Raw genomic sequence first — 21,747 nt, 5'->3', positions numbered from 1 at the left:
AAGGACAATACATGCAGTAAACATCGAACCCCTACTCAGATCTAGCCAATGGAAAGGACACTCTCAACAGTTGAGTGGAGAGTGGGGAATGACTTTCACACGAACTCTGGTGCCCCGTATTTGACCATGTTTCCTTGATGGGGAGGCCCGGTGGCACTCAGAGGAAGGATAGCAGGCTACCAAGAAGAGACTTGATACCTTAGGATCATATACGGGGGGGAGGAGTCACAGTCACAGTCGTAGGGGAAGGAAATAAGGTGAAAGCAGGAGGGAGGGAGGAATGAGAGGATACAAGGAATGGAATAATAATTGAGATGTAATGTGAATGAATTAATTTAAAAAAAAAAGAGTTGAGCACAGTAGGTAGTGTACAGTAGAGAAGAGAGTTCAGTAGAGAAGACAGTACAGTGGAGTTGAGTTCAGTACAGTAAAGTACAGGCAGTTTGGTGTAGTTCAGTGGAATGCAGTTGAGTTCAGTTCAATTCATGCAGTTCATTTTGTGGCATTCAGAAGCAGAACAATTCAGGAGAAGCTGAGAGAAGCCAGTTTGAATCAGTTATCTTATATAGGAGATTTGAACCAGACCAACTGAATTGAACAAAGCAGCCAGAGTTCAGAAAGAACTAGGGAGGGTGAGCTCATTCAGCAGTAAGCCTTCAAGATTTTGTGCATAAAACTTACTTTTACAAACATACTGTGATAGAAGATAAACCATGAGCCCTTCCCACCTGGAATGCTTGATCTTCTCCTCCTTTTAACATTTTAATTAGACTTTTATTTAATATTTATTATTTAATCACTTTACCACTGGTTCCAAGCGCCCTAGCTCTACCTTCATACCCTCCTTTATATCCTCTCTCCTTCTCAGAGAAGGGGAGGCTCCCAAAAGTTACCAACCCACCTGGTATTGCCATTCCATCAATCTCAGCTCCATCTTTATCCCTACACTTCTTATAGGCAAGAGAAATTTGGGGTCTAAGGTTTTATGGGTGGGCCCCAGTATGTTTATGAATTCATTTTATTCTATAACATTTCTGACTATATTTTATTAATGTAGCACTTTAATGGTTATTTTTGGCATTGAATTATATTTGCAAGACAGATATTAGTCTAGTTAGCTAGATTAATATTTAGCAATGTATCTTGAATGCACAAACCATGCCACCTTTCACCTGACTTCATGCCATTGACATTTCCTCCACAATGACAACCACATTATATATTATATCATTTTTATTTCCAGAAATTTGGAGGCTCTTAAATAGGAAGAACGGAGGAGGATCTTGTGTATGAAAGCAAAACCCAACACCAAAGCAACCAACCAACCGACCAACCAACCAACCAACAAAAAACTACAAGCCCTTTTGTTAGGTGGTTGGGAGCAAAGAAAACCTTATGAAGCTTCAGAGCTTGGGGGAATCGTGTGGAAGACGGGGAAGGAGGATTGAAGGAGAAGGAGGAGGACACCAGGAGCACATAGGCCACTGAACCAACTGTGCAGGGTTCACATGGGTTCACAGAGGCTAACATGGCAAGCAAACATGGCCTGCTTGCCTCTGCACCAGGTTCTTTGCATCTATGCTGTGGCTCTTAGATTAGTGTTTTTATGGGACTCTTAAATGTGGCAGTAGGTGTTTCTCTGACTATATTGTCTGTCCTTGAGACTTTTTTTTCCTCCTGATGGGTTACCTTATCCAGTTTTGATGTGAGAATTTTTATGTTTTCTAATTTTATCTTGATAGTCCTGTTTGGTTGTGGTCTTTTGGAGGCCTTTTTTTTTTCCCTAGAAGGAAACAGAGGAAGAGTAGAATTGGGAAGAAAATGTTTGGAGAACCTGAGAGGAGTTGACAAAGAGGAAACTGTGGTCAGAATGTATTGTATGGAAAAAGAAAATATTTTTATTATGCTTTTTACTTACCTTATCACAGAATTAGCATTTAGCAACTTATGATTTGCTTGAATGATTTTAGAACATTACTAACCTTAGCAATACACGATGTTAAATAATAAGACTTAAACATTGTACAATCATTGTCAATATTCTGAACATATCAGTAATTTTTTATCACATTATTTTTGTGTGAGACTGAGTGTGCTACTTATCTTAAAAGGTTTTTGATCATTGGTAAGAAAAATGAAGCAATTGAAATGCTTGAACAAATAACATGAAGAGAGTAACAGATGTGGTGGCTTATTTATTGAAAAATGTTTTTGCCTTTTAAAAATTCTCATCCTTTTGTTCAATACTTTTTGCTGTTCTCTAGATGATTGAAGTAAAAATAAAAGGATACTAGGTGATTATTAGCTAACAGGAAATTGTCTAAGCAAATAGCTTAGTAATATCCATTGATGTTTGCTACAGCACAAATAATATGTGCATCTTTTGGTCCCATTTTTGGAAAATTCTCCACTCCAACAATATCAGACCTTCACTGGGACATTAGGGTTTTCAGTTTCTGTCATTACAACATTTAGAGAAGAGAGGTCTTATTTGTGAATCTGTTTAAATTAATAAATGAAGATTGCTTCTGCATTCCTATACTAATTATGCATATTAAAAAAGTAAGGAACTAGAAACCACATAACTAATAATTTCTACTGTTTTTCACAATGTTTTGAATCTATTAAGATCCCTACTCTCTACATCTTAAAAGGCTGCCCAGATTAGTCATATTTGTAAGATCATTCTGGAACAACAGGACATGAGGAAAACCTAATTACCACTAAGTTCTACTAACTCACAGACATTATTATGGCATTTTAATATAAGTCTTACTGGCACAAATACATAAAGACAGAAGGCAGAATCTATTAGCAATGTCAACAGAAACATCTATTTTTATTTAAAAACAATTATTTGTTAATAATCTGTTTAATGAATTCACTGGTCATTCATTTTGATTAAGAAAGAAAATCAAAATTTCTATTATCTTATAAATAGAAATAATAACCCAATATATTTTCAAAAGTTGTATTATAGATTAATTAAAGTGTTTATATATTGTTAAAGTGTGTTGTAATTTGAAGTTACTAATGGTATTTTTCTGACGATATAGTTGAAAGAAAACCATGGGGCTCGAGTTACAAATCCACAATCTTACAGATATGGGAATTATATATTTTGTTCCATCAACATGTCTGCTTTACATTATTCAGCACAAAGCTTTGTGAAATAAGAATCATGGGAATATAAAAAGATAAAGGAAAAAGGTACAAATAACAGCTTCATAAACTGAGAAATGTACATAAATAAATCATGTATATGTGGGCAGATTGCTTAGCTGGCAAGAAACAAAATATGGAAAATCTGCTTGTTAAACAATAACTACAGAGTGTGCTTTTATGATGTTTTTCACCACAGTAATTCATATTAGAGATAGAAGCGGTTGCATGTTAAATAAAATCATTGAGCATTGCTCCCTGAGCATTGCAAAGAGCTGACTTATGTTGTTTTTAGATGCCTCCCATTAGAAAGTAAATATTCCTTCAATGTAATGCATCTCAGAAACTATAATAAAGACCAACGGTAAATAAAGTCACAAGGCGATTTCAGACATTTTTATTAGGAGATTGTTGAAAAGAAAAAGAAAATTAAATACAATAACAGTAAACGTGGTTCTCACATTGAAACCAGGCTCAAATAACTAGGCTACCATAGAAAAATTTCCAATTCTTGCATTATGATGTAAAAACAGATTTTTGTACAGATTTTGTACAACAAAATTCGTAATAACCTTTTATCATTTTTAGAAAACTTTAAATATATAGATAAAAATAGACAATTTTCATAGGTCCTACATGAAGATGAGTATGTTCTGTTCCAAGGGCTTGCATAGAGCACAAATATGGTTTTAATATAGAACAACTAGACGTCAGTATTTGTAAGATACAAAAGCATGGAAACCATAAAATGGGCACAGTTTTACTTGCTTACACCGAAACACAAATTTCTAAACAAACCTGCTTAACTAAAAAGAGGGGAAATTAAGTTACAAACGTACAATAACCTTTTGTGAATTGTAATATTTACAACATGTTAACAGGAGTCTCTTAACATATAGTGGACAGCTTTTGTCTTCAGTCTTCCTACCATTTCCTTTTATGTTGAACCGAACACTGAAGCATTCTCAGAGGTCTTTCACATGTATATTTTAAAACTATTTACCCCACTTAATAGGTGACTCTACGCTAGGAGCAGTACAATGGCCAACTCTCTTACCTACATAAGCTGTAGTCATTAAAAAAAAAAAAGTCTGTTAAAAAAAATGTATGACTCCAAAGTTTGCCACAAGTCCATCAGATTTAAAGTGTTGTAATCCTTTAAAGTTGTGTGTAGAGAAAAACAAACAAAAAACACATGTAAGCAGGAGTAGAATCTCTTTTGCTTAAACAACAAAACATGATCATGAAATAATTATGCTCAGAAAACCAAGTTCCTACAAAGCAGTTATTAACAATATTTTAAATTAAAGTATTACTCCATTTTAATGCAAGCTAAAAGAAGAACTGTACATATAACCCTTTGTTGTATTAAAAACAGACTTATCCTGTTAATAGGAAGTTACAGCCAAGAATTAGTTGTGTTTTAGAACTGCAAGGAAGACCTAAAAAGTACAGGAGCTAAGTGGCACAGTTTCCATAACAGGATTTTTTTTCATAATCAAATAGAGATAACCCAATCAGAACTATCTTTAAACACTGAGGCTAGCTTCTTTAGACTTGCTACTTTGCTGTCTTATGGCAGTAAAGCTGTTATAATCACAGAATTTTAAGATATCAGAAAATCATAAAGTGAATAGCAACTGCACTGTTTCATGTTAGTCTTTAGAAGGGTTACTCCTGATGTGTAAAAGCAAAGGTAACTTATACGTGTAATAAGCACTGTTTGCAGCTTTACTTCCAGTTATATGCACAAATGTGAAAACACATACTGTAACTTTCAAAAAGACAGTGAAAATAACAAGTAGCCACTCTTCCCTCTGAACCGGGTGGGAAGCACAGCACAGTTTAACTTCATCACTCAGGGCTATATGGTATTGGACCAATACACCAAGGACTTGTTAAGTTTTGTTTTTCAGCAACATTAACATAATATGACATTAACATATAAAAATATCTCTGGTGTTTTGATTTACTGGTCAGCCACAATTCATCCTCTGTAGTGCGGTCTGGGGCACTCACTAGGGATCAATATACAAATAAAAGTGGCTGACACAGAGTTCTGACGTCACCAGATGCATAAGATCTCATTCATTAATACTGTGACTCCAGACAAATATTTACATGCCTGCATGCATTAAAACCAGAAAGACATCTTTCTGACCAACAGGGTGACAAAACGTATTTTTCTAAAATTTTCATTGCCTAAACTCTAGTGTACTACTGCATACATAATACCTTCCTGTGAGTTTTATGTTTATATACTGTACATGTGACCAACAATTTGAATAAGAAGCAACATTATTATTTTTAATCCTATATACCACTACCAGTTTGGAATGAAAACATGTTATATTTATATATATATTTATATATACTTTATCTTTAAGAAAAAGAGACCATCAGTGAAACCTTTTGGCTTATATTCAATGCTTCTTTTTCAGATATGCAAAATGTAATTTCATTGAGTTGTTAACATCCATTTATTGGTCTTTCCGAAAGTATATGAAAAAAGTCTTCAGGAGAAAACCTGCAATTACAGAGTTTAAAATTGAATGTAACAGAATACTCGCATTTTCCCCTCCAGAATCCTTTATGCCCCTTAAAAGTTCATCCCCACATCTTCTTGCTGGTTTCTGTGGGACACAATTCTGTAAGTCTGGGTGAACACTGCTACAAAGTCTCTTGGTGTGCTCGGTTACAGAATGTTCAGAAGAGGAACAAAGGTTCCTTCCATTAAGAAGAACAAAAAGAAAACAAACCAAAGCTAGGTGGTCCTCAGACCTGTGTGAACTCTGTACACAAGTGTCCAGCAGCACAGGTGCGATATTAATTGTAAGAAGTTTGATAAGTGTACATTTATAAACCTTCTCAGTCTCTGGTATGAACCACGGGTGAAAAACCAATGGAGGAAACTTTTCTGCTTTTGTGGAATACTTAAATGTTAAAGAACATTAACACACAGAATTGAAGAAGTTCCTTTCTATGGACTTTATTTTTATTTTTTTTTCCTGAACTTTCCGATGGTGAATGTCCAACTCCGGAGTTCTAGGGCAGCTGATGGATTTCTTCAACAGGAAAGACTCAGTACATGACGGTAGTTTTCAAATACAGTCTTCCATCTAAAACAAAAGATAAAAACAATTAATAGTATGGTGTTTGAGGGGCAAATGTGGATATAAGAAACATGAAATTTGGTATGGAAGTCTTGTTTTTATATTACTTTCTCCTGCTTAGGATGTAACAATTTTTTACATATTCTCAAAACTAACTTCATAATTACACGAGTTCATAGCATCAAGGAGGATTCAGAGTTCTTAGTTCTCATAAATATATATTTGCTACAATGATATCAGTTCCAGACCACTCAGAAAATAGATAAGAATAGGTGTGTGTGTGCATTACTGATATGCAAAGCTAGTGACTTTCTGGTGAATGACAATTACTTCCACCGAGCTTGCAGAAACAAATTTCCTGTGAATGCACTCAGGTGTAGCGCCATCACGAAAGCCCTAACCTCTGCTCACTCTCTAGCAGTGTTGCTAAATACGCTGTGATGTAACTATTATGCACATGTGTTACTGTTTACTGGAAAACCACCAGTAAAGTAGAGCTTTTCTTCACTATAGTGAGATGAACTGAACAAATAAATGTTAAGATATGAATATATTACCCATTATTAAAACAAAATTTTGTGGAAAATAAAAAAAAATAGTGAAATCTTGGACATAATATGTAAGCTATTTGAATGACTCATAAATAAGAAACAGAAATTAATTATCCAATGCAAAACACAAAAACCATTTATCAGCTATATTTCACTCTAACCTGTCCCCTCTCTTGTTGTCCTAACCTTCAGATGTATGTATATTATGGCAAAATTTTAAATTTATACAGCTAAAGGAGAGGGTAGAATGGTCAAAAAATATTTTCCAAACTTTGAAAAATAAGTATTACTTAATTTTTTGTGAATCAAAATAATTTTAATTAAATATAAAAGAAGCATACAGTATCTTGAAGGGCACATATGAAAAATAAGAACAGCTAACACAATCAGTTAAGAATTTTTAGGCAATGAGTTGTCTAAAACACAAGCAGAAAAAGGCTTTATATAATTATTAGAATATTATAGTAAAAACAAATTCCAGAAGTAGAAACAAGTGAGGTACAGATATGCTTCAATACAAGAATTTATGTAGAAGAATAGCAAGTATAGAGAGAATGCAATAAAACTAAGCTAACCTCTCAACATTTATCATGCAATTATTATATCTGATGTTACTTAAATGTTTGCAATGTGTCTGGTGGTTTCCACAATAAACCTAAAAGGAAATAGAAACAGCCTAGAATAGATTCAGAAAACAGAAAAGTATTTACACATCTCACTTTATACTACAGCAGGTATCTATAGTAATTACTACAAAACTTATGTCGGTGGTAAAGCATATTTTGCTTCATACGAACAATGATTTGGCCCAATCCCACTTTGCTGCCATGTTCTGCAGTAGCATAATTTGCAGATGTAGAGTATTACTTCCATATTGGCATGAAGCATCATGATCTTGGCCATCCCACTCTACAGCACATCAGGCTCTGTTTAGTCCAGGCACACTCAGCCTATGCTTTCTGGAGGTTTCCCTTCAATTTACTCTTCTTTTCCTTTAAATTTAAAATGTATGATTTTTAAGAAAAGATTGATTTATTTATTATGTATACAGTGAGCATTAGATGACATTATAGATGGCTTTGAGCCGCCATGTGGTTGTTGGGAATCAAAGTCAGGACTTCTGGAAGAGCAGTCAGTGCTCTCAACCACTGAGCCATCTCTCCAGCCCCAAATTTGTGACTTTAAAGGTGTCTGACTTTTGTTTGCCAGTCCATGCACCCTAAAGATGGATTTGAACCTCCAAACTGGTAAGTCCCATGAAAGAAACAGCCATGTCTCTGTTCTTGCCAATGTTAGGAGCAGAAGGACTATCACAGTGCTTGTCTTAACTGTTTTGATGTGGAAAGGTTACGCTTCTTAAAAATACTTATTTATTGTATGAATGTGTGTATATATGCATGCAGGTTTGTGTGTGCATTCCACCATTCATGTGTGTATGTGGTGGGGTCCATCAGTGGACAACTTGCAGGAGTCAGTTTTTATCTTCCATCATCTGTGTTAAGAAAAACGAATTAAGATCATCAGGCAATTACCCTTATGCACCAAGTCATCTTGCTAGCACAAATGTTACACTTTTGAAGAAACAATATGTTTTAAAAAAATAATCAGGATGTTATAAAGTTTAAATTTAAAAATTTAAACAAAATACTATTGAGTTTTAAAACACAACCATACTTTTAACTACTTTTTTTTGCATGTGTTTGTATGTGTGGCATGTGTAAGTGAATCCTGTATGTATATAGACGCATCACAGGCGCCATAAAAGATTATGAGGTATCTTGGATTTGTAGTTATAGAAGGTTATTAGCTGTCCAACTTAAGTGCTAGGAACCAATCTTATGTCCTATAGAAGAACAGGAAGTGCTCTTAATCACTGAGTCATCTGTCCAGTCCTTGGGTTGCCCTTTGTGAACCATAGTTCATTCATACCCTCTGCCTAGATAACCTTCTACAAGTATCACATAGTCAGCACCCTAGGAGGAATGGTATACCTGATAATGTAAAACCGGACAAGCCCTTGTGGCTTATAGGCCCCAACGACAGACTTCTATTATTTTGCTAAGTTGAGAAAGCATCAAACTGTCCTCCAAATTCATATCTCTACATCCATAGACTAGTGATGCTTTCAAATGTCATCAGTTACTTGTTACAATGGATAGTGTTTAATACCAAAGCTTACAACTGGTGAACGTGAAGAGAATATCTGTGATGCTCAGCCAAAAGTGGGACATTTCTGTCACCCTCCACCCACCCCTGTAAGATTAAAGGACCATTCTGGAAGATCAAACAGAACAATTGTAAGAGCCAAAGATTAGTGGGCACTGGAAGATCACAGTGTCCTCTGAACATGATAGCACCTCTCAGAGGATGAACTCATAGCAGCTGTGGTTGGTTGCACAAGAGCAGTATACAATTGAGCCAGTCAACTCCAAGCATGATAGCAGGAAGGAAATTACAAGCCTCTTATTCGACTAGCAGCTACAACAGGTGATGGTTTTGGGGGGAAGGAAGATTCAGGTTTCTGTTAAAGGTATTGCCCTTGTTGGTGGACTATGCTCTAGTGGATAATAGCACATGCGTGAGAATACATACTGGAAGCACAAATAGGCCTAGGAGCTATCAGAAAATGTGGAAGAAGATAGGAATTTAGTTAGGGCCAGGGATGTGGGGGTGAATTTATGATGAGGTAGGGCAGGAGTAAAGGTGACTATGAAAAAAATACATTGTAAAAATACAAAAATGCACTGTACGTATGGACAAATAAAATTCTAAATTGTTGCTTAAATTTCCTGTAACTAAAACTATATAATTATTTTTGTTATTTGCAAAATAAGAATTTGAATACTTGAAAAATCTTAGAGTCTCACAGATTTTCACAGAACAACAAATGGAAGTGCAGTGGTCTGACAATAATGGGAGTACACGTTCTGGGTCCACTACATTATGCATCATTTTCTTGACTAAACACTGGAGGAAAGTCAGAGTCTCTGATTTGTACTCTCTGCTCATGGTTCATCCCTTTTGCTCTGCTCCAAGAGCAAGGCTTTCCCTTTAGTCTAAATAGCTTGTAATCAAAACTAGAGTTCTGATATTCTAGTTTCAAAAAAAAAAAAAAAAACCTCAGTTTTCCTTTGACACAATGATTATTTGCTTTTGTATGGGAGGTTGATATGACAGGAAAATCATCAGGCTAAACTTTGTGCATGGGAGTACTTAATTAAAAAGTCTGTTCTAATTAAAAGCATTTGGGAGTAGGGGTTGAGTGAAACTATTTAAATTACAAATTCCTAATAGTTTCAAAGTTCATTGTGATTTAATACTTGCAGCCATAATTTGGTATACAAGAAAGTATCTTGATCATTGAAAAGTCTATCACAGGTGTTGATTTTTGTATGCTGCTTATTATTATGCAGATGTAAATCTACAGATAACAAAATGAAGAAATATTTTAAGTATTTTCATAAAAGTGAACTTAATTAAGGTCTTGCTCTTTTATTGGTTTGTTTATTTTTGTCCTGAAAATTGAACTTGCAGCTTTGAAATGCTAGGCACATGTCTTAACAAAGTAACACTGAATCCAGTATGCTCTCAAAGTTTAACACTACTGCTGAAGATAATGAAATAAGAGAAAATTAATTTTTTGGATTTTATATAATATTAAGTTTTATGAAAAAGATGTGAAGAAAATGGAATCTGTCACAACATTTCTTTCTTTGTTTTATACTGGCAAAATAAGTTTAGTTTTGGAGCCTAAGTTTTGGCATATATTATTATTTGAGGCCATTTATAATGTCTAATGAAAACTGCCTTTCTTATTCCACATGTAAAAATCACACTATTAAATAAAAATAAGTTTTATAAAGTTAGTGAGGTATCATTCTATAAATCACATCATTTACCATAATTTTATAACAAGGTTATGTGCAATGACAACAATTTCAAATTGCTTTATCAGGTGTTACTAGAATCTTATTCACCATTGGGTACAGGGGAGTATTGTTAAAAAAAATACCACAAAACATAGGAATGGATGTACATTTTAGTTATGAATAGAAATACCTGACAAATATCTAAAAGGATCTCTTACCTATCTTTTGTATAAAAACTGTATACCCTGTCAGAAAGTAGCTCTATTAAAATGATACATATGTATTCAAAACCCATGTCAGACACTTGTAATATAATGAAGACTGCAGCTTTCACAAAACAGTTGTGTGCATGCGTGCTTTACTTTACTACCTTAGAGTGGAGGAAAATATTAACACAGAAGAAAGCCAACGTATAAAATCATGTATCCAGAGAGTTTAATATTTGTCTAAAGAATATGAGGTTAATATAAAATATGTTAGCCTGAACCTTGTTTCAACATAATGTCTTAATCATGTGAAGCAAAGGAAATCAAAACAAGTGATGAAAACAAATGTTAATGATTCATGTGATATTTGATAAGACAACGAAAGGAAGTCAAAATAAAAGGAAACAAACAGGAACAGATGGGAAGGATCTTTGTCAAGTCATAACCCCTCTTCTAAAACCCCCAAAGGAAGAGGCTAATTAAAGAAAATATTGTTTCTTGCTTTTTTATAATTTTATATTTAGAGTAAGAACATTCTGCTACTGCTAAAGCAAAGAAGCAGAGACACAAAGTCTACGTTGAACATGAGAAATATTTTAAGAGAGACCAGTGTTGAGCACAAACCAGTTTATAGGAGAATCCTGAGTAAACATAATTTCTTCTCATGAAATGCAGATAGCAACAGTGCAAGCAATTTCCAGATGTTTGAGCACTAATGTATCTGAGGTTATATTCCAACATAATTAAAAAGTAAAAACTGAACAATGTTGCAACTACTTTCTCAATTTTAATTTAAGCTTATGGCTGAAGAATCAGAAGCCCAAAGAGCTGTATCTCATTTGAGAAGAACTGATCCTCAGTCTTGTTTGTGTTCTTTTCACACGAATGAGCAAGCAGGTATTGACTAAGGCACAACTGTAGCACATTCTGTCCTTGTAATTTCAATAAACCAGTACAAGAAGTAGGCAACATGTTACCTAACAGACTAATATAGTACACTCAGTTGAAATAAAAATACTATTTTATTACTGTAATATTAGTAAGAAAGCATGCATGCATGAGGAAAACTATTTTATTATTTATTTTTAGGGAGTTTGGGGCACTAAAGGCAAGGTCTTGCACACTTTATCTTCTATTTGTCTATCTAACAGGAAACAGATAGTTATATTTCTCACACTAAAAAGTCTTTCAAACACACTCTACTGTGGAACTAACTCCTAGAACCTCAAATGTAGCTCTTGATGGTGAGAGCTACACCAAAATGAGAATAAAATTTACCATCACAAAAAATATTCAAATACTTTTAAAGAAGAAAATGCATGAGAGTAGACCCAGGCTTGGTTACAGAAGGCGATTAAAAGCTGTAGTTTACAGACTGATAAGAAAATGACCTTTAGGCAAAGACAGTGAAGAAGAAACTATAACTTCTATAAAAGGACTCTAGATAAGGATAAACAGCAAGGAGCAATGAAAATATTGACAACTTGATCCCCTGAAGTGGGTAGAACCAGACCTAGCGATCCTCATGGGGCAGATTGATCTGATCTCAACATCTACTCTACATGGGAAACTCAAGAGATACAGGAGCAACAAAAGCTCAACTGAAGAATGTGTAAAGAAAGCATTTTAATGTCTGCACATGAAGACGGTTAGACACAGAGAACCCTAAATTATTTACTCAACTCCAGCCCAGGGCAACATACCTTCCCAACATGGTCACACAAAATCCTCGTATTACAGTTCCTTCTATAAGTGACCCTGTCTTAGGGAGAAAGCTCATTATCAGACATGTTGACACTCCCTGTGGGCCAATAGGAGTTTATTTACAAAGGAAAGATACTCCAACTTTACAAAATCTTAAAAATATTTATGACATAGAGAAGACTCTCTGTAATTCTATGTGACCATAGATGGGCTTAAAGCCATAATACCACGATGAAGCACAAGTGGTGAAGGTGTTGATGATGATCATGATGATTGCTCTATTTGCATGTATATGTTTTACTATTTAAAGGAGGCTCTCTGAAAAAGTGTTTTAGCAAGAATGACTGCCCTGTTCTCACATAGGCATGTTTCAAGTTTACATATAATTTAGGCATTATAAAGAAAATACATGGTTAGTGATTTTCTTAATAGAGTTCTTTATATGAACCCAGCTCGGTTGTTAGAATGTTGACATATGCTAGATTTTGCTCCATTGTTCTATCATCTTGTGACGATATACTTACAACTATAAAACTTATGAAGTCTTTGTGCCTCTATAACTGTTTCCGTAGTTAGGACTGCATCTGTATTTGATGTTTAAAAAAATCTCCTCTGATTCACTATGTTTGAAACAAATATTTGAATACCTTTAAAATGTTTATTACAAACAGACAAAAACAAAAATACAAAAAAAAAAACCAGAGTTATTTAAAGTTTTCTTTCTTCTATAAATAGAGAAAAGGCATAGTGCTGATAGGTCAGCTCCGATAAAGTATTTGTGTGTTTTTGAACATTCTAATTAAGCATTCATTAGTCAGACACTAGAACCCATCAGGATGGTTAATGTACCAGCAAGTCAGAATGGGGTATTATGCACATAGGTTACCTTGTCTTGATTGGAGGTGAGACCTCCCACCTCTAGCAAAGGGAAACACAATGAAATTTCTTATTGCTGTCTGTTCTTTCATTCTTTTCCCAGAAAACTAAGACTACGAAGACATGGGGATGGGTAAGAATAATCATGTCGGGCCCATCCAAAGCAGAGTGATGAATGGGCAATGCTTAATTAAAACAAAGCTTATAAGAAATGTGGTTATTTTCTAAAATAAGATAGCACAGAGAAGGGAAGCAGGGACCTTTTAAATCAAGGCTTTTCATTCTCTCAGAACTATGAAAGACAGGCAAATTCCTGTGAATAAATTGTGTTTTCAGAATACATTCATGTGTTATTTCTGGGTGGGTGGGGGCATCACCAAAGGTGGTAATTAGAAGGGCAACTCCTGTCAGAGTCTTGTGATTTCCTCCTGTTTGTAAGAAAGAAACAAATCATCATTTTAGATGTTTAGCATTTTCTATTTTCTTTGCATGTCTAATTTAGTAATTTTTGTAAAGGTTATATTTGTTTAAAGAGGTAATTGTGAGTGAATACAGTTCCGAGCCTCCAAAGGCTTCTTAACATATTTACACAGAACTCAGCTGAAACACTGGTCTAGGGCAAAGATGCCGGTGACAAGCAACCTTTAGTGAAAGATTTCTCTAGTAAATACAATTTTGAGAAAAAAGCATTTTTGTGGGTAACAGCTTTTTTTTCATGCATTATCTGATATAACCACCAAGCATTTTAGATAGAGCAGGGGCCCACACTTATAGAACTCTATAGGGGTGAGGCAAACCTATAGCATATTCTCAGCTTGGCAGTGGAACCTCATCATAGACAGCAAAGGAGGGAGCAAATTCTGAGACATTCCTATAGCCTCGGAAAAAACGAAAAGTAAAATTCAGATAGGTATTCCCTAATTGCTGCACACAGAGACTGTGAGGGCATCAAGTCTTTAAGCTTGAGGAAAGTTGTTGCAGCCTCTTAGTCCTTCTTTTATTTAAAAACAAACATCGAAAAAACAACAATAACAAAACTCGCGTTCAGTGTTATAGGGGGGAAATCACTTCCTATGAGTTATATTGCTCTCAGTATACCTCAGTTTACTTTGTTCTAGGACACAGAAGAGACTGAAAGCTCAACTCCAAACCAAGTAAAATTACAAACTCAAATTCCATGTTGTAATTCACATTAGATGCTTGCAGGGTCAAATTTCTTGCCTTACAAAAGAATATATCCTTAAGTATGACAAAACAAAATAAAATAAAAAATTCTGAGGGTTGATGAGATGAAATTATTCTAAGTAAAAATGTGTATATTTATACTTAATATATTTTAACCATACATACATAAATGCACACACTCATACACACATGTATGCATACAAATACATGCACACTTAAACATGCATACAAACATTTTGCTTATTTTGCAGAATTAACTTTACTTGCATTATCTTAGAGCTATCTGATCTGCTCAGAATGAAAACAGGTTTTATGTAAAGTGTGATAGTATTTCCTTATGATGATGGTATTTCACTATTTCTTAGAAATAAGGTATCATTTCAAAGTATAATTACCAGATGGAAGCTGCCTCAGGACAATAGTGAGTGTATCAGACAACTTTTCACCATATCAGATTACCTAACTGTCCCAGGATGCTATATAGCACTTTATTGTAACATTTACTTTGTACTGTCTGAGTAAAAATGTGAATGGGTCCTGAGAAAAATAAAGGAAGTCCCCATATAAGGAAAATATTTTTTGTTACCAAGTGGCTTATGGCCATGGGTGAATTTAAATTCATAGTGCTTCTTAAAAATCTAACTTTACCTCAAGAGACAATGCCAACATCAATTAAGTTAGGTATGGTATAAGGGCTAGTGAACAATGAATAAGCAAGAAAGAAAGCAGAAACCCGTCCATTCAAACCATTTAAAGGACACTAGATTGAACAAAAAACATGACAAGTTATTAACTGTCCCTCAAAGGCTGAATTAAGGGCAGATAGCTGAGATTGAGTTTGGTGAAATGTGATGTCTTGCAATTTTTAAAATGTTTATCATACCGTACATTTTCTAATGGAAAAGACTCCATGTTTTGGAAATTAATCATGAAAATATCAACAAACTGGCCATAAATAATAACAAATGTAAGACACTAAATGCTTTCTAGAGTGGAGGACAAGGAAAAGAGTACAAATGTTCTATCACGGAAATATGCATTGCTAATGGACAACTTTGCATTTTATAAATTGTCTCTGTCTCTAGGAATGAAGAAATTCAGAAAACCTCAGAGCACTTTAGACTTTTAATCTGAGTAAGTTCCAGTATGTCTTCAGCACATATTAAATTCCACTGGATTGCCAAATTTCTTTTTAGTCTTAAGAAATCAACAGAGTTTACAATGAAACATTGAAAGCATCTGATAATAAATGTGCATATATTTAGTAGGAAGATAAATGATGATTTATGTTTATTCCATGCCCACTCTGAAATTCTGCCCAGGGTCACAGTAGCATACTCCACGATTTCCATTAAAATTTATAACCTGTGGTTGTGGTTACTGTTGGTATTGCCTCATTTTCTCATCACTAATAATTGTGACATGCATAAAATTAACTTATGTCACTGTGTGATCATTAGATCCCAAATGAAGTTGAGAGTAGAAGAAGCACGTGAACCTAAGGAACTTGCGCACATTCTGTCAAAACTACTTTCCGACCGTAGAGACTCTATCCCAGTCTTTTTGAGATTATTTACCATTGCACATAGACTTTTACCAAGATAATACATAAAAATGATGATTTTACCTTAATCATCAAACCTCTATTTTAATAAGACATATCTATTTCTCCATGTATTTGCACACTTACAAAAATGTGAAGATACAACTTGCCCAATTTCTTATCTTTTCCCAGAATATATTAGGGCTTTTTCACAGTTTTATCAGGCACATTTTACAGGTCGAGTTTTTGCTTGGTTTTTACGATTTCAGGGCTCATTTGAAAACTTACAAAGTGGTATAGCCTTACACTGACATGTGTTGAGTCTTTTACTCATTGCTTTGTATATTAAGAAGCATAAACACTGAGTAAGAGTGCTTCTTTTGGTAAAAGGTACATTTTGTTTTGATAATTCAGAACACTGTTATGGGAGTATTATTTCTTTACCAAGTTTAAAGAAGTATAACTTTTACTTTCCTTTCATCAAAAAAGAATACATAACCCTGTTCAAATATCACAAAGAATATCTATGCATCAGATGGAAAAGCTTACAATGAGAACAAATTATTGCTGCTTTTGTTTATGACTCTATTCAGTGCACTTTGATTACTTGAAAGGACTGATATCCAAGATATTGCCATATAAACAGTATCATGAAAAATACATGTCTCTTAATGCAAGAGTTGAATTGACAGTTTGTCATAGCTCAAATTTGCAGAATCAACACTTGCAAAATACATAAGTCAAATATGAATTATCTAACATATGACTATGTGTTTTTATCACCTAATATCCTACTTTTATATACATAAACTAACGGTGTAAAATTTCTGGTCTCAGCTTTATTAACTTCACTTTCATGAGCAAACTTCATTCCACCCCTTTTAAGTACCGTGGAAAAATAGTTTGCACCATGTTTTCAAAATTGGTAGGTCATTTGTTCCAAATAAAGATGGTGTGAAATATTGCAAAATATATAGACTCATAATCATTTGAATAGTAGTGCTCTAGGGTTGCATTACTACATGGATTTTTTTCCTTAGAGGGAATGGTGGATTAGGGAATGGCTTGAAATGATCCAGATTTTTCAGAAAAAGTCTGTTTTCAAGGTAAAGTGTCCCTAGCTTCAAGGATGCCAAAAGCCCTGATTTTTCTCTGGACCACGCATTTAAACTTTGGCCCCACGCCATTGCAAGTTGCTTCCTGGCAACACCATCTGCGTGTTGTTGTTAGATCACTTCAAACAGAAGTAAGCTCATTGCCTTCTCTAACTTACATCTCTTTCACAAGCTACAAAGGTCTGACTAACAGTCACCATCATTTTCATTGCCTAAGCCCTGCAAGATAATGTGCCAGTTGAATTTCAAATACGTAATCCCAGTTTATTTATTACTTTGTTTTGAATTGATTATATTTTTATTTCTTTATCTTTACTCTCCTATATAATATTATTTAGGATTTAATATACCGTATCAGGTTAAGAAAAACAAAGGGGACTGGTATTTTTAAAAACTATCTAATGCCACCCTTAGAAGGAACCATGTGCTGGAGAGTATCTATGTGTACTTGACATAAGTTAGAGACATCTAAGAGGAGAAAACCTCTTAAATGGAGAAAAAAAAAACCCATAAGATCTGGCCATTGAAAGTGTTGCTGGCCCTGGGCTGTTGGCCCTGGGCCCTATTAGAAAGCAGGCTGAGCAAACTATAAAGAGGAAGTCAGTAATCAGCACTTTTTTTTCCTTTATTAATTTATTCTTGTTACATCTCAATGGTTATCCCATCCCTTGTATCCTCCCATTCTTCCCTCCCTCCCATTTCCCCGTTATTCCCCTCCCCTATGACTGTTCCTGTGGGGGATTACCTCCCCCTGTATATGCTCATAGGGTATCAAGTCTCTTCTTGGTCTTGATGGCCTCTGCAGCAGCTCCTGCCTCCAGATTCCCAACCTGTTTGGGTATCTGTTCTGGCCTTCTTGGATGATGACCAATAATATGGAAGTGTAAACATAATAAATCCATTTGTCCCAACTTTCTTTTGTTAATGCTGTTTCATCATAGCAATAATTACCCTAATAAGACTATGGCATGATATACACCTATGTGGTTTTCCTCAAAAGTCATACATATTATATTGGTAGTACCTCCAGCTTTTCAGACATAGACTTCCAGATCTTAAGTGACTACCAGCCACATATACAGAATGAGCCTATTTATTTGTGCCCTGAAAGCACAAAATCTATTCAGAAGCCTTGGTTCAAAGATTTCATTATTAAAAAAAAAAAGCTACTATCGAACATCCTTTAAAGCATTATAATGTCTCAATTTTAAGTTTTCACTATATATTTTAGATTTTAGATATTTGCTAACAGTAGTATACAAGAGAGTACTCATAATCAAGAAAATGAAAAAAGTTCTATTGGAAAAATTCAAATATGAATATATTCAGGCTTTATGCAGTACACTAGTGTTTAAATATAGATACAAACTTATTTATGATACAGGCTACTTTGAAAATTTTAAGTTATCCATAATTTATATGGTAAAACCTAATAAGACATATTTCATATTTTTATCTTATATTTTACTTATTGTTCATTCCACTCCTAAAAATATATTGAGATTTATAGCTGAATCTATAAAATTTAACTAATATCAATTTTATTGCAATTATAAATGTTTCTATATTTTAGAAAGATACTGTATATTTTATAGGGTTTTTTTTCATCCCTAAAATTAGATATATATGAATTTCATGAAGTAAATTGGCTTTAACAAAGAATTAGTGATAAAAGTTTGCCTAGGTTCTTTCTGTGAATTATTGCTTGATTTTATTGGAGCACTTTACTGTCATTAAATTGCAAAACACAAACCATAAAAGCTCAAGAGGATGTGCACAAGATAAATATGATATTTTTGTGATCAGGAATTTTTAAAATCTATGTTCTCCCAAACTGTTCATGGATGATTGGAAGAGTATAACGGTCCTATGGGACCATGTCATGAAGGAACACGTTTATCTGCTGCTTTCAACGCTACATAACCGCAGTGTTTGCAGGAGCCCCAGGAAAGCAGGCTACATGACAGACATGTTAGTGGGAGACCAGAGATCACCAACTCTGTTTTCATTATGTTTTAAGAGCTATTATTGTATGTAGAACTTTTCCTTATGAGGTACATTTGTAATTTGTGTTTAATTGCCTTAATCATGTAGATATATGCAGACTTCTAGATAGTAGCACTGAGTGAGACAGCTACACTATAAAATAAAATTAAAAATAAATTCTAAAATTCTTACTGAATAATGAAGAACAATGAAGAGCTAAAAGCACTCATAAGAAAATGATTCTGGATAAATGTGTGGTCCCGCTGACACTGTAGAACTCACCGATGGTAAATTAAATTAAATTAAAGTAGCATGATTTTGTCAAAACAAACAAAGAAGCATAGGAATTTAAAATACACATCCACACAGTACTTGGAACCAACTACAGAGTTTAGCTGTAAACTGAGTCATATCAATTAGTGTTTCAACAAAGATACTAGGAGTATGACTGGAGCAGTTTGCCACAGTTCAAGGTGTTGAAAAGCTTCATTTGAAGAAAGAAATTGGGCCCTTTTCTTGCTTCTCATTCAAAATACAACTTAAAAATCTACTAAAGACAAACAGAAAACCAGTGACTAAAAAGCAGCAATAATGAAAAAAAAAATAGGAAAGTAACTAGAGATACAGATAAAAGCAATGTCTTTCTCAATTGAACCCCAAAGGAGCAGGCAAGAAAACACAGACAAATGGGACAGCATCAAAGCAAAAGACTTCTGCAGTACAACAGGTGAGAGACAAAGGGAAGTTTTGGAGAGCTTATCTACAGTCTGTACATCTAATCAGAGGTGCATATCCAAAAATATTGGGTGACCAAAAATCCTCAGCAGTGAGAAATAAACAGCAGCAGCAGCAGCAGCAGCAGCAGTAACAACAACAACAACAGCACACACACACACACCAATTTAAAAATGGGCAAATCTGAGCACACACCTTTAATCCCAACACTCCAGAAGCAGATGAGGTGGTTCTCAATGAATTTGTGAACAGCCCTGTCTGCTTAGAGAGCTCAAGATCAGCTAAGGCACATAATCTGTAGCCTGTCTCAAAGGTCTGTACATTGAAATGTATTAGGAAAACATGCTAAACCACAACGTCACATCAAACTATTCAGAATAAGTTTTGAAAAAAACAAAAAACAAAAATAATGCGTATTTTCCATGTTGAACAGGGAAAGTTTTTTTTCCAGCATTGATGGGACTTTACATTAATGCAGCTACAACAAAAAGCTCTAGGGAGGTTCCTCATGAAACTGAAGAATGTGGTCCCCAGTGCTTTGTTCTGTTTCCTGGGGTTGGAATTACCCCAAGCTCTCCATGATCCTGTTGGGACAGTCACCGTTCTAGAAGCACGAGTGAGTCAGAAGAGTAACTTTAATGGTCCATTGCTTGTCTAGAATTCAAAAGGAGCTTGGTTTGATGTTTAGCCTTACAGAAACAAGCAGGCAAGAAGTATGAGAAAACAGTTTCTATATTTCACCCCATATCCCAGGGAAGTGTCTGTGTACAAAGCCATGACTAACCTGACAGGTGAGTGCAGGAAATGTTGGGTTCACCCCCTACACTCTTAGCCAAAGGTTGTGTTCTGGATTTCTGCAGTCAGTCTTCTCAGAGAAGACTGGCTTATCTCTAAGCCAGTTTCATCAGCAATGTGAACTCAAGTTTAAGAGAAAAAAAAGTCATCCCAATCCCTATACCTGAGACTCAGGGAACATCTTGGAGCAGGAGGGCAGGCAGACTCTGAGAGCCAGAGCATGTCCTCTGTGAAATAGTGTCTCCTATACTTGGTGGGGGAGCTGTACCCAGGAAACGCAACCACGTGGCTGCCTAAATAAGATCTGAAAAAAATGATGTCTTCAATCGGCATGCACAGGTTGATGAGAATATTCTCACAAAGCTCCGCCCCAGATGGCTCAGCTGTTAAAGGCCAGGCTCTCAACCAAAAAAAAAAAAAAAAAAAAAAAAAAAAAAAAAAAGATTTTTAAAAGATAAAGGAAAACTGAAACAAAAGAAAACAAAATTCCTCCCTTTGTTGTTATAAATATTTAACATGAACAAAACAATTGGGAATCTTTTTGCATATCTTTTGTTTTATAAAGATAGCTTGTAAAGGACTCTGTTTACTAATTTGTGAAGTTTCCAGGCTTTCTCTGTGGATCTTGGGTTTTCAGTACATTTGTTTTTACCCACTTTTCTTACAAATGAATACAACTATACTTTGAAATACTAATCTAAGTAAGACAAACAAGAATTGCATTCCAGATCCAAGTAGGCAATTACCAATGTAAATATTTGCACAATACTTTAGGAAATGAATTCCTATGGGATTGTCAGAAACGAAGAACCAAAATTCTAGTTAAACTGATATTTAAATAAAGAAACAGTAGACAACGTTTAACATTTTCTATGTTGATTTATCAGCACACCCATATAACTTTCAT

The 21,747-nt window shown here is 34.7% G+C and overlaps 1 protein-coding gene across 2 annotated transcripts in view; it reads right to left on the bottom strand.

Annotated features, from left to right (window-relative positions):
• Window positions 1-3,543: 3,543 nt before the first annotated feature.
• DACH1 (dachshund family transcription factor 1) overlaps window positions 3,544-21,747 on the bottom strand; it is a 394,247-nt gene continuing 376,043 nt past the window's right edge. For both annotated transcript variants that reach the window (XM_084766967.1, XM_084766968.1), the window contains one exon: window positions 3,544-6,281. In XM_084766967.1, the coding sequence (XP_084623093.1) occupies window positions 6,244-6,281 (38 nt within the window). In that variant the 3' untranslated portion in view covers window positions 3,544-6,243. The remainder of the gene's footprint in view (window positions 6,282-21,747) is intronic.

Source organism: Acomys minous, assembly GCF_964271855.1.
Source record: "Acomys minous genome assembly, chromosome: 18".
Taxonomy (NCBI): Eukaryota; Metazoa; Chordata; class Mammalia; order Rodentia; family Muridae; genus Acomys; species Acomys minous.
Note: the sequence above shows the minus strand (reverse complement) of the source record. Positions and strands in the feature narration are given on the sequence as shown.